The sequence below is a fragment of the Lipophrys pholis genome, assembly GCF_963383615.2.
Source record: "Lipophrys pholis genome assembly, chromosome: 10".
Classification (NCBI taxonomy): Eukaryota; Metazoa; Chordata; class Actinopteri; order Blenniiformes; family Blenniidae; genus Lipophrys; species Lipophrys pholis.
The window spans coordinates 12,344,386-12,358,991 of NC_137640.1; the positions used below are offsets into that span (position 1 = coordinate 12,344,386).

General features: G+C 40.2%; 1 protein-coding gene across 1 annotated transcript; it reads left to right on the top strand.

Annotated features, from left to right (window-relative positions):
* The first annotated feature begins 440 nt into the window (after window positions 1–440).
* Window positions 441–14,604, top strand: sh3gl1b (SH3-domain GRB2-like 1b). Its single transcript, XM_080473235.1, has 9 exons — window positions 441–828; window positions 5,418–5,486; window positions 5,934–6,006; window positions 6,096–6,239; window positions 6,840–6,973; window positions 7,218–7,376; window positions 8,744–8,847; window positions 9,024–9,157; window positions 11,406–14,604. The coding sequence occupies exons 1-9, from the start codon at window positions 784–786 to the stop codon at window positions 11,597–11,599; spliced, it is 1,056 nt and encodes a 351-aa protein (XP_080329361.1). The 5' UTR covers window positions 441–783; the 3' UTR covers window positions 11,600–14,604.
* The last annotated feature ends 2 nt before the right edge of the window (window positions 14,605–14,606 follow it).

Consider the following 14,606-nt stretch of genomic DNA (forward strand, 5'->3'; position numbering starts at 1 on the left):
GAGGATTAAAAAGGAAGCGATCAGAGGGACAACTGTATAGATAAGAAGTGAGAGAGACCAGTGCTGAGGAAAGGTAGGGGATAATATTGGATGAAGGCTGTTTGACATGAAGCTGCCAGAAGAGTCATGGATGTCATGAAGGAGAACATGGTTGGTGTGACAGCAGAGGGGACAGGAAGATTGAGTGGGAGGAAGGCACACAACAAGGCAGCATGATGATGATGATGATGATGATGATGATGATGATGATGATGATGATGATGATGATGATGATGATAATGATGATGATGATGATGATGATGACATGGACGTGTGGTAACGTGGTGCGCAGCCTGCAGCGGATGGGCCGGTGTTTACGTGCTCCGTCCAGCAGGGGGCAGTGCGCACCAGCCCAGACGCCGCCCAGCGTCTTGCTCTGAGGAAACTGTGCAAACTGATTTCTACTAAAGTGGCCGCTGCAGATTTGGTGCGATCATCAGTGCCCCGACGTGTGTCCCGCTTCCGTCCGTAGTATAGAACCCTGCTGCTGGGTTTGTTGTTGTTCTGGGTGGTTCGGTTTAATTGCACTGACAGCGGGAAGATTCTCCCTCAACGTGGACGTGGTCAGTTGGCGTGTCCGGGCTCGGTGCGGTGCGGTGCGGTGCTGTCCTCCCAAACACCCCCCCACCACCACCCCCCCACCCGCAACTCCCTGGCCCGTCTTCTAACTCTGTCCACTAACTCCTGGAGGATCGCGACCTGTTTACCACCGGAGCTGAGGGTGAAGACAGTCGCGGGCTCAGGATGTCTGTCGCCGGCTTGAAGAAGCAGTTTTACAAAGCCAGTCAGGTTTGCAAAACTTTTTTCTTTTTTTCTTTTTTTCTCTTTTCTCCGTCCGCTGGTAACTGTCATGGAACGTTAGCGGTTAGCCTCCGCTAGCCTCGTCGGCTAACGGTAGTCAGAGAGAACTCTGACGTTAAAAACGCTTTGTTTGTTTACTTTGCGGCGGTAAACAACTCGAGCAAACAGTTTCTGTGTGGAAAAAGTCGTTGTTACACTTTGTGTCCTTTTTTTAAATTTTTTTTAAACTCGCAGCGTTAAGTTGTTAAAATTCTCTCGGTTGCATTTAGAAGCTAAAAGTTTGCTACTAACTTAGAGCCCAGTTGTTGATACGATAGTAATGTGCATTTTGAAGCGTTTTGGTTTTTTTCTTTTGTACTGACTTCACATAACAAGTGTGATTTACTGAAGACTCACTGTCTGGTAAACAATACTGTTGGTCAAACAGACTCTTTGTGTCGGGGCGTTAAGAGACATTGGGAGTCACCCAGTGTGAGACTTTATGGAGCTCACCTCCAATCTCAGTCTGAAACATGTCACATCAAAGTTTGAGGGAATCCACGTCCTTTTCCCACCTCCTGACATTCCCGTCGTGTTCGATGCGGGTTCGTCGACTTTCCTGCTGTGTTTTTGTTTTCAACTTTGGCTCAGTTCAGCATTCAGGAGAAAACTCTGCCTATAAACTGAGTTAGACGTGTCAGTGTACCTGCGATGGGGGAAACTAAAGGTCTAAGTCAAAGGATTTTGGTGTGTGTGATTCACAGTGTGAGTGTTTTTAATTTGGGTCAGCTTCTCTTCTCCTCAGTCATGGGAGGGGACTAAAAAAAAAAAAAAGATGTTTTGAATCTTTTTTTTCTTTCTTTCTTCTCACCCCTGCTGATCTAAGCAGGAAAGACATTTGGTTTCTGCCCCGGCTTCCTGTCAGGAACAGATCCCTGCAAAGGAAAAATAACATTATTTTTGAGAGAGGGGAAAAAAAAAAAAAAAAAAACAACTGCTATGCTCTTACTGACAGTGCTTATTTTAATGAAAAAAAGACGTGTTTAATGAAAAATCAGTGAATTGGGAGAAGAAGAAGAAAGTCATGCTTGATGCAGAGACGGAGGTGGAAATAGTGAGCTCTCCTCTCTTTGACTGCATTGCAGCGGATTTTCCTGCCAGGACTCCGTGCGTTTCAACAACAGTGGACATAACTCAGATATTCTACTCGGGAGGCATGCAGGAACTTGGCTGTGGAAATTACATGTGCTCCTTGTTGTTCACTTTGACTCCCGTTGTTTGTTTTCCAGGCAAAAACCTTCTAAAAACCAAATCTCCAAACACACCTTTTAAACAACATTATTACTCGTGCAGCTCCTGGTGCAGCAGAGGGGATCTTGGTTAGTTTTATATACCTGCAAATAGAAATTTGCATTTATAGAGAACCACCACGTAATTTGATTAGAAATCATGGCCAACATTCCATCCATTAAAAGAGTGTATTGGATGAGCTACAAGGTTACGCGAAGATGCAAACCAATGCAAAGCGCCGAACACAGTACACTGTGTCACCGTCAACTTCAGATGCTTCTCAATGTTGTTGTTTGCTTCTGGAGCATAATACAAGAAAATAATCAACACTAGAAATGTAGTAATATAAATAAAACATCACTAACTTGCAGATAATAATAGATGTATTTTTTTCACAAAACGTTGCCTGGACTTTTTGTCCTGTTGAAACCTGAAACTATTTGAAGTATTTTCTGTTGTTAGACCAAAGTGCACTACTCTCTTGATTGTCGCACTTCTGTGGTTTAGCCTGCATATCATACAGCACATCATAGCCATGTGATAGAAATGATCTTGTCATATTTTTTCAGGGATTTTATAATAATGCTAATTGAATAATGTAATATCTTCTGGATTTCCTCATTGTTGTTACCACATTCGTGCAGCTATTTTGTTACACTATTACCACGTTATGATGGTATTTGCTTAATTACATCTAAAATAGCTCAAATTATGTATTCTGAAGTATTACATTATTGGCCATTATTATGTTATTGATTGCTGCAAATATTACGTAGGTTTCTGCAGTCCTGTATTTTTGATAATAAAAATAATTTCTATTGCGCTTCACATTAAAATATCTCAAGTTATTCTTCTCCATATTTTGTATTATGCATTTTGAGTAATCAGATGTCTGAAAATTGAGTGTTAAGAAATTAAACACTTATGAGTGTGGTTGTATACGGTTCAAGAAAATATATTTTGTTTTACGGTGATTATAAAATTGAATTAATCTTTCCGTTGTATTTTGTCCACACGACACTGTAGTGCTGGTTAGCGTTAGTGTGAAATGATTGCTCATGGTGACAGATTAATCATTGTGTAACCAAGAGGAAGTCCAACTGTGAAGTTTGAATGTAGGGTGGTTGATGTTTTCATGTAAATGAACACAGAATAAAGAAAGGAGCGATAGTTTTTGAAAAAAAAAAACAACTTGCTGTGATCCAATGATGTAGGTGGTTTTTGAAAAAGGTGCTGAATATTATAGCACAGGCTTATTTCGATCATCATCACTTCAGATTATGTTTATTGCTCTTTACATTTGAAATAACATCCAACTGTGATGACCTGTTTTTATACCACTGGTGTTAATGTAATTCCTTGTTTTTATTTCTTACTTCTTGCATATGGTAGCTTTAGACTTTACAGAAGTTTGTTGATGCAAGACGTTTAACCGTCTGAAAATATTGTGCTTTCTTCCTCATAGTTGATCAAGGTCTCTGTGTGAATTAGCCTCTTTGGCGCAGCAAAGCAAGTTTCTTAACAAGATACTAACATTTCAACAAACCCTTATTATTAGGATGAAGAGTGTCTGCAATAGACTGATCCCTCTGTGTAGCTCTTTGTATTGTTTATACCAAAACGTTGCGACGCTGGCAATGGGTCGCTTATTCTGGGTTTTGTTTGTGTCCATGTAAACAGTAATGTTACACTCGCATCAGCAAAATACAGTTAATCTCACACTGGCTCCAAACTAAAAGAGACACATCTGTGTACTGAGGTTCAATAAGTTAAAAAAAAAAAGGAACTCATGAATGTCATGTATTATTGTTTATGAAACTCGATGTGGGACTATCCATTGCAAATCCTAGATTTTCTCAGATCCAGAGTCAAACACATTGCAGACTTCTGCGATTCAAGGCCGTGTCTTCACTTGTGACCTGAATCCCCCACAGGCCCCCTGTCATGTGCTTCCTGCATGCAGCAGAGATACAAGGGGTATAGCTTAAAGGTACCAGCCACAGTCCGGTGGAAAAGACTTTCGGCTGCTGAAATGCTGGAATGACTAACTGAACTCCCATTGAAACCATATAAACTGTTTAGAATGAAGAAACTAGGTAGTGTGATATCCCCACTATTCAACATTCTGCCATCAAACTTGATAAGCAGACCTTGAAAGTCTTAATATTTTCTGCACTCACTAACAGTAGTTTTGAGTCACGTAGGAAATGAGTAAAAACAGCTGTTGCTCCGTGTGTTTGAATTAGAGGGAAATAACATTGAATCTTCAGCACTTACTGGAACAGTCCGTTAAGTAACTTCAAAGTAGGTCACCACCTGAGAAGACCATGTGGTGCATAAAGGGAATCAGACTGCGGTCTGTCTCAGCGAACATCAGACGAAGGAGAGGAAACGCCTACACTCAATTTGTTGTCATCAATTAATCTAACCAGCATGTCTTTTCAGAGTGGTCAGAGTACCTGGACGGCAATCCTAAACTCTGAATGCAAAAGTCCCTTCACAGATTCAAACTCCTGTATTATGTATTGACAGGTAGAACAAGGTATGGGATCTCCATTTCAACAAGTTTATTTTTAAATGAAATGCATTGGAGTTGAACAGATTAATTAAATCCTCATTTTACTCTTGTTTGGTCCACAATAATTACCAACAAATGGCTGACACCTCTTATGTCTCGTAGTAGTCAGATGTATTTTTTCGGCCTTTTCACTTTAAGATATTACAGAATATGAAGTAGTGTAGCCCACAGACTTCGCAGTCCAGACTATAACTATCCCAAAGCTGCAGCAGCACAGACTCGTCACAGTCATATTTTAGATTTTTTTTTAAATCCTTTATTTCTCAGAATTATGGTATTCGGCACAGCTGTCTTTAGTTTTTTTTACTGCAGTGCTTGGACTGTCAACACAAATGTATTTGTAAAACTTGTCCTATAGTAATTTGTGCAGAATCAGTTTGCGTGGATATTTGGCCATACATTTGTTATGATAATGTGTTTATGCAAATGTGTGTTTTTTTCTATGTCTGATTTTGACTTCTTTTTTGCCGTCAATCACTTGTGGATTTAGATTGATGATGTGTCCTCCACTTGTGCCATTGTTTATGAAACATGTGTGCCATGGAGCGTCTCTAGTCGTACAGCAGGCCATTTTAAATTGGAGATGTGCGTCAGCTTGTTTTCCACTCTAATCTAAACCTTATGAGCAATGTTAATTACTTGGCTCTCTTTTGTTCTTTTTCTTCCCTCCTTCACTCGTCTCTCTCCTCCTCTTTCTTTCTCCTTGTGTCCCCCCCCCCCCCCCCCCCAGATGGTTAGTGAGAAAGTTGGAGGTGCTGAAGGAACTAAACTCGATGATGACTTCAGAGACTTGGAACGGGTGAGAAAAAGCATCCCCTGTAGTTATAAAAGTGACACACGCTAAATTCTGTGTGCCCTGATGTTTTTACACGCAAACCAGACAGACTTTTCATTTCGTGGTTGTTGTGTTTCTCAAAGCTATTCATGGAGGCCACTGCAGACAGACGCATATAATTAGTATTTTACTGGTATGGTCGAGTGGTCGACCTCTCTGGGAAACATCTTTGTTTAGATGGGGATGGGATATAATGAACTAAAAATTATACTACGATAAATTAAACATAACATTTATTGACTAGTGTGCTGCATTGTATATCAATTTAATATACCAAATATATTCCTTTTTGAATCCTTGTCATTTTGGCATCATATTGATAATAGATAATGACCTGACCTGTTGTTTGTTGTCATACGACTACAAGCATTGGCTCTCTTAATGTTTGCATTTGCCTGCTCTGTGTTCCAGAAAGTTGATGTGACCAGTAAAGCAGTCGTGGAGGTGATCTCCAAAACATCAGAGTACCTGCAACCCAACCCAGGTGAGAAAGCCGCCTCTTATGCATGCGATGATGTAGTTGCGCCTCGATCATTGCTCATGGTTTGATTTCTTTTTCACCTACGCGCACAGCATCGCGAGCCAAACTGTCCATGTTAAACACCATGTCAAAGATCCGTGGACAAGTGAAGAATCCAGGTTATCCTCAGGCTGAGGGGCTGCTTGGGGAGTGTATGGGCAAGTATGGCCGGGACCTCGGAGAGGACACTAACTTTGGTAAGCAATGTATTAGTGTGCAATCTGGGGTAGGATAGTAAATACCTAGGATAGCAACTTTAAAATAATTATTGGTTGGGAAGTGTCGATACTCACTCACTCACTCATGCTCAGTATTGTGCTTGAAAATGCTCACTAATAAATAATGGACAATTTTGATGATATGCTTTTTACTTGGGATGCACTGAAACCACTTTTTTTTTTCTTTTTTTCTTTTTTTTTTTTTAAAGTAAAGTACAAGTACTACCTTTTGGGTGCTTACTGATATGAGTACTCATTAAATGCGTTAAGGCGTAATTCATACACTTGTTGTGTCACTGGTGAGAAATCATAATCTTACTATTCTGGCTCATCTAAGACGTAATTGTGCAGCACATGGCTGAGATAAAATGAGTGTAGCACCCCTGGTCTAGATGTATTCTAGAGGTAGGATGTGGTTTTGGAGCTTAACCTAACCAAGGTCAGGCTTTTAGATGGTGTGATGATTTACGGCACCCCATAAATAATTGTGTGTCTATGTGTGTCACGAGTACCTGCTCTTGATTTGATCATTTCAGCACGTCAATAAAACTGACTGAACTTTGTGTCCTTGTGATTCAGGGGGAGCTCTCGTTGACGTGGGAGAGGCCATGAAGAGAATGGCAGAAGTCAAAGACTCTCTAGACATCGATGTCAAACAGAACTTTATTGATCCACTGCAAGGGCTCTGTGACAAGGACCTCAGGGAGATTCAGGTATCTGACAGACTCTTTCTTTTATCGTATAATCCCACACGTACACTAAAGGAACAGTCATTAAACACAAGGATACCAGGTTTTAAATACAGTCTTTTATTAGCTAAACTTTTCAGTTTGTGATCAATTATGAGCCCAGTTGTCATCTATTACAATATATATAGTTGAAATGTATAAATGTGTATTTTTTTACATTTTCAATCACTGAAGTGCCTAAAACTACACTTTGATATTAATACTTCAGCACCATTTGAAGAAGCTGGAAGGCCGCCGTCTGGACTACGACTACAAGAAAAAGCGGCAGGGTAAAATCCCAGATGAGGAGGTCCGACAGGCCCTGGAGAAGTTTCATGAGTCAAAGGAAGTGGCTGAGACCAGCATGTACAACCTGCTGGAGACTGACGTAAGGACACTGTCCAATGGGTTGTTTTCTTCGTCCGGTTCAAGGAAATGTCCAGGCTGGCCCGTCCTCTGTGCAGTCCACTCTTAAAAATAATCAGTGTTGACACGAGGCGGGAATTTTCTTACTATCCACTTTCTGTGCAAATGAATTGCGGAAGTGAGCTTTTGAAATTGTAGAATATAGTGGGAAATAAAATCTAAAATATAATGACTGAAATAACTGATCAGGGGCTTATTATTCTTAAAAAAAAAAGAAAAAAAGAAAAGATATCATTTCTTTTTTCTCTCGTCAACATCTGTTGGGAAACAGGAACATTTCACAGGATCTTCAGTTATTTTCAGTCCTCTTGTAATATCTGGTTCGACTGCGATGGATTTATGTGAAACCTTTTCTTACCGTTTATGCCGTTGTCTTGGCCCTCTCAAATACATACCCACCCACACAACGAACAAGCGCTCCATTCGTGAGACCTTTTTAAAGGTAATGAAACGCACTCATTCAATGCAATAACGCTGCCACAGGAGTTTCAGATCCTTAAATAGCAGCAGTGAAACAGCTTTAACTTTCAGTCACTTTGTAGTTTGATAAAACAACCGATTGTAACCAAGCTGATTTGTAAACTTTCTTACACAAAGAGATCAACAAGTAGCTTGTGGAGTTATTTTGAGTTTGCAGATGAATGAGCAGAGTGAAACTGACCAGTACTCCTGGAAGGAAGTTGGCCTGTTTCATATTTCCTTTTATTTCTCCAGAGTCAGCTTCTTTCATCCCGTTACTCATCGCTATTTACGTCGGCTTCATTACATTTTTGTGTGAAATGATTTTGAAGATTGAGAGTTGGGGGTTAAATTCCCCCTGAAAAAAAGACTTCTCGCTCTGTTTTAAAGTGTGTGCAGTAAATTAGTGAAGTATGTGTATAAATGTTTTTTAGTCACTTGTTTGGAATTGAATGTCATATCAGCTACCAGGTGAAGTGCAGCACTGAACCGACACACACACACACACACACCCTCACCTAAAGCTTTAGTGAAAGGGGCTGTGTCTTTGTAATCTCTTCCCTAATATAAAACAGTGTTTGCATAAATGTAAACTCTGTTATGAATACGTTGGTGAATAGTTGTAGCTAAAGATGTGACTGCCCACTCCAGAGGAGACACATCGAGTGTTGAGTCAAACAACTATACAAATGATTTAAGTCTCCTCGCGTTCATGAAGGCAGCTCTCCAGGTTGCAGTAGATTTCAGCTTACGGTTCCTCTCGGTTTTAGAACGTGTGTTGTATTCAGTGTTCAGGTCTCAACTATTGGAATGATACCTGTATAACTTAAGCACACTGGCATTGATGTGTTTGTGTGCGTGTCTCCGTAGATAGAGCAGGTGAGCCAGCTCTCGTCTCTGGTGGAGTCCCAGGTGCAATATCACAGACAAGCTGTACAGGTGCTGGAGGAGCTCTCTGACAAACTGCGGGACAGGTGCGGTAATGAAAGACTTGGACAGCACAAAACAGTCGCTTGCTGGGTCGTCGTACCTTTGACAGTGCAGCGCTTCTGCATGCGGGAACGTTCACATGTGATTGTGTTTCATGCTGAATCATTTATTTCACATGTTTTGAGAAGGAGCACTGAAGTTATTCTGGTTGTTTGAACAGGATGAACGAGGCTCAGACAAGACCAAGACGTGAATACACACCAAAACCCAAACCCATATTTGACTTTGGAGACGACAACCATTCAAACGGTGGCTACTCAAGCTCGATGGCGCCTCCACCTTCACGCAACTCAGGTAACAAATAACTTCATAGGTTATGATAAAAGAATGATTTATTAACAGTCAAAGTGTTGACGTCAGGATGAAAAGCCAAAATAGGATGAACACGAAATTAATTTGATCTCACCTTGTATATTCATAATTTAGATTTATATTTTGACTGTATATCGTTTCATAATAACTACAGAGCAACAGAAAGTGTTGCGTTGACCTCAAAATGCCTGACTAAAGGGCAGCCAGTAAGATCATTGAAAAAGAGCTGCCACACTAGAGTTCCAACAGCAATAAACCAGTGAACGTTTTCTGCACACACAGAAGACGGACCACATTAAATTCGCCGCCTGGACATTCGACAGAAAACAAACTGAAAATTCTTCACATTGCCAACATGATTGCTCAACTGCTGCAGCCAACCGTTGCCGCTGAGCGGAAAAATGGCAAAAACATTTTGATCTGGGCCGCTTCGTAAATGATTGCATGCGCTGAATATTTGAATTTTTTTTCCCCCACATATTGAACAAACTTGTGTTTGTTGTCGACCATGAGGAAAGTGAGTGTGATATGAGGGGGAGGGTGTTCATGAGTGAGAGTGTGTGTGAGTTGTGTGTGTGTGATCTGGCTGGCCTCTCTCCAGCTGACCCTGTTCCTCTTTCCTCTGACATCATCAGAGCCGTCGTTTCACTTGGCTAGATTGTCCTTTCGGAAACCGGGATTGTGTGAGTCACTGATTGTGCGGGCTATGTTTCATTGTCACAGTTGTTGTTGTGAAACGGTCCTCTGTGCATGCATAGCGCCTGGTGTGAAACGTAGACGGGAGGACATGTGTTGCTTTTCACTGATTCAGAACGTGATCCATATATTCATTAGTTAGGTTTGTTTTTTTTCCTACTACCCATGTGATGTTCTAAAAACGCCACTTCCTGTCTTGAAAATACTGCGATCTGATCTACTATACAATTGATGTAACATATACTTTTACATTTATGGCCCACTTTGTTATTACTAAGTACTAATTTTAACGCTCATATGTTGTTTCCAATGAAACATTAACAACATATTGGATGTTCAAACTGAGACATTTGACCAATTCATGAGAAATATGACCTTATTTTGAAGTTGATAGCAGTGACAGCAACACGTCAAAGAAAAGTGTCATGTTTACCTTTTGTAACCAAAAGGTAAACATGACTAAATTGACCAAAATCAACATTCACTCCAGCAAACTTTTAGAATGAACATTACAAATATAGAATTTGAATAGAGCCGAGCGTCTTCTAATGTGAGATGATGCCTTATTTTGAATATTGTGGGAATACAACACTCATTCTTATTTTTCTAAATAACCTATTGTGATTTTCAATAATATGTTCCATATTCTGAAATCGCTGGTTATCATCGAGTACTTTAATGTTGTTTACTTTGCACACACAGTATTGTAACATTATACTTGTGATGGCACATTTAGAAAAGCAGAATGGATCCTTTGCCGTTTTATTGTGCAACTAAATAATAATAGATTTGCTACCATCAGTATTGCTGTAACTACCTTAGCCTCAAACATGTAAAACTTTGATGCCACTACTTTAAAGCTTTCCAGATGATGGTGTCCGAATAGACTTGATAGTTGTTGTTTATAGAATATGTGGAATTGCTCATGGAATGAATATGATTTTCCTCCATACATCAAGACTGCTTGTACTTCCTGCATTTGGATGAATGTTCAAAAGTGTGATGAAGATGTTTCAGAAGATGTCCCCGTTCCACAAACTGTTTGCATGAGTTTTTATCCGGTGCCAGCCGGCCGATACAGTAGGGAGTGAACCGCAGAGAATCAATGACCAAAGCCTTCCTCATCACTGGCCTACCCAGCAGTCTGCGGGGTGAACTTGATACAATGAGAAAATTGTTTGGCGACAAAAAAGCCCAGTTTGTCTGTGTGTGGAGCTCCCCTCTCCTCGGCTGATGTAAGTGAGGTCACAGAGAAAGAGACGGAGAAAGCAAAGATTTGGGTGAGAGGAACACAGTCAGGGGAAAAAACAAGACATGGTGGCAGAGGATGTGTTCTATATGCAAGGATTCAACATTTTCTGCTCGCTTGCCGTGCTGAATTTGAACTGACCGTCTCACAGTTTGTTATACTAACATGATGTTTGAAGCTTTATTATTATTATTATATTAATCTGTGTCTGCTCAAACTACAACTCCTAGTTTTTTTTCCTCATTCCTTCTTTCCCTGTTGTTTACTTTGCTCGTTTCTCCTCAGCCCCCGAACAGCCGAGCTGTAAGGCGTTATACGACTTTGAGCCAGAGAACGAGGGAGAGCTGGGTTTCCACGAGGGCGATATCATCACCCTGACCAATCAGATTGACGAGAACTGGTACGAGGGCATGCTGAACGGCCAGTCGGGCTTCTTCCCTCTCAACTACGTCGAGGTCTTGGTTCCATTGCCACATTAATATAACGAGAGCTGAGGATAGGAAGGGGAGAGAAAGTAGAATTAGTAGAGAGGGAGGGAAGTGAAGACGAGGGATGGTTCCACAAGGGTTTCATTGTCACCTTCAGCTCCGGCGTCATATTCATCACAGACAAGCACTTTTTGTCACCTGAAGTTCTCTAGAAGGTGGTCACATTTCAAAGTCCCGACAAGAATATCAACCTGCTTCATTGAATCTAAAGGAATCAAAATGGAGGCAAATGTTATCTGGTTTCTCGCAGTGAGAACACTTCATTGGGGACAAACGGATGAAATGCAAAATGGAATATCATTTCAACCACAGAGGAAAATAACTAGTATTAAATTATGTCATTTCAGTGCCTCATTCAGAACAGGCTTTTTGGGTGACTGCAGTCCGTTTACATCTCAGGTTTATCCCAGACTTTCAGTCAGTTTTCAGACTGGAGAGTCCAACTCAGTGTAACCTGACTGAAGATTAGTTTTTTACTTTCCCAGCTGGAAGCTTTGTGTCTCCAAAAGGCTGGATCACTGGTCTTGATGCCACCTGCTGGCCTGACTGGCAACTGCTTTCATCTAAACCAGAATTAAAATCCATAAATCAAAAACAGTTAGCTTGTGAAATAACAAAAACATTTAGATTTCAAATGACACCAATGAACCAAAATTAGGCTCACATTTGTGAATTGGACAGTTTTTCTGAATTTGGCCTTTTAATCTTTGCTGATCAATCCAGCATTGACAACTTTAGATAGACAGCGGTTTTACTTTATTTTAGAATTTGATTTATTTAGGCCTCAGCATGCTACAGTTGTACGTGTGTTTTTGTTTTGGTTTTTTTAAAGTTGAACTGGTTACGGAATCTGTGACGGAATGAAAATGCACCTTGGTTCTCAGATGAGATTTATTTGTGTGTGTGAAAGAATTCCTCCATCATTACACATAGACCCAAAGTTCAATGCAGAGGTTGCACCTTTTTGCCACTGAGATAGGTCATTTGATCTCTGCCATGTGGAATCGATGGAATGAGAGAGTTTTAGACATGAAAACAGTATTTTTCTCATAAATGTGGTATCACACATCACTTACGGATACCAGATTGACATTTTATTTTAATTTTCTTTTACATTTTTACAATTGTCCAGATGGTGTTGAATAACCTTGCAGCAGGCACAGCAAGGGATTTATTTTTATTTTTTTTAACCTGAAAAACCATCATAACCAAATCTGGCCAAGTGAGCGACGCCATGTTGCTCAGTACCTTCACACTCGGCGAGTGAGTTCACCTCTTAAAACGATTTTGGGGGAAATCATGTGAATCCCATTAGCATTCTTCTAACCATCAAAAAAGTTAGGCCACACACTACCGTTACAGTGAGTCAGCCGTTGCAGTAAAAAAGCTTAAGTGTCTTCAGGTGACTTTTTTAAGGGAAAAAAAATAAAAATAAAATAAACACACTAATATGATTTAAAACAAGAAACGGAATTTGGAGGGGGGGGAAAGGATTCTATAAGTGTCCTACACAAAGAAGTCATGTTGGTTGCATTCAAGCACAAAAAGCATTCGCTGTATAATGGTGAACTGCCAGTCTTCACAGTAGTAGAAAAGAAGTCAAACATTTGTAATTGAAATCCATTAGAAACGAGTGTTAATGACTGTAACGCAGCCATATTTCCTTTTTTTGTTTTTTTTTATTGTCAAGCTCATAGCTTGTGAAGCCTTTTCCTGTCTCTCTTCACCCATTTGACCCGTTTTGGGCGCCTGCTCACGTCCATGCGGTGCCTGACGAGACGATGCTGCTGGCAGCATCTCTGTCTTTTATATTCCTCACTACATGTCCTGCTGTTACTGTCTGAGAGAATGTGAAATCTGTCTGTGCATGTAAACTTAGTCTGGCCCTGTAATTCTGATCGTTTGCAATGATTTCTTGATGGCATCATGTTTTGACAAGACAGGCCTCCTGTGTTGGATTTAGCCATAGTCCACCCCTGCAGGTTGGATAATCCCACATGCACTTACAGTATGAGGGAAAGACCACGAATTAAAAGGGAAACCATCAAGGGAACAATGGACTTGTGTCCAGCTGGTTTTCAAAATGTTGGAAGAAAAAAAAAAGAAGAAGAAGAGGTGTAGTTGTTCATGTCAGATACTGTATGTGCTTTTTAAATGTTTTTGCAGTGTCCTGTTGCTTTGTTTCCCGCCTTTAATCTGTGTGTGTCCCTCTCACTCCACGCTGCCAAACACTTCCCCCAACTCCCGGGTTTGGCCCTTGTCTAATGTGTTTACATGTCGGACTGTTCTACATTTCAGTGCTCGTATAAAGATCAGGGTTAAGGGTATTAGGGGATGCTGTCTGGATCACACTGTTATTGTTCCCGTTGTTCTAGTGCCTTTTGATTTTGTTTTGTTTGTTTGTTTGTTTGTTTTTTTTAAAAGGAGGGAAAATGTCCCAACTAATACAGCAACCAAAACTTAACCTAGAGAGTTTAACTGCGATCAAGAGTTTGTTTTCTTTATTTTCAGCCTTTGGCACTTTCCTGTGTAAAGATGAGATGCATGTGTGACTATTTTTTTGCACACTGATGACACTACAGACGCTTTTCTGGACATTGTGTTTTGACTAATGTGAGTTTTGTCCGCAGACCACCATGGGAAACTGTTTTTTTTTTAATGTAGATTTGAATCCATATTTGGAAGAGAGAAGAAAAAACTTCCCAGTAATTTCTTCTTTAAAGGGCTATGTTTTGTTTAATCAGTCTTAAATGTTTTTGTGAACAGCATTAAATCATTGTGGCTCTCAATAGTATTATTTTTTTTATATACAAGGCCTTAAAACATTTAAATTAAACTTTTGCATGTAGTCCTATATTACGTCTTGTAAGTATGTTAGATTTAAGTCGCCTTTTTACTTTTGGTATGAATGCAGAATTTAACCGCAATATCATATTATCACAGTATTTGTATGTGCTTCTTTTTTTTTTTTTTGCTCCCCCACGTTTCCATTCTTGAA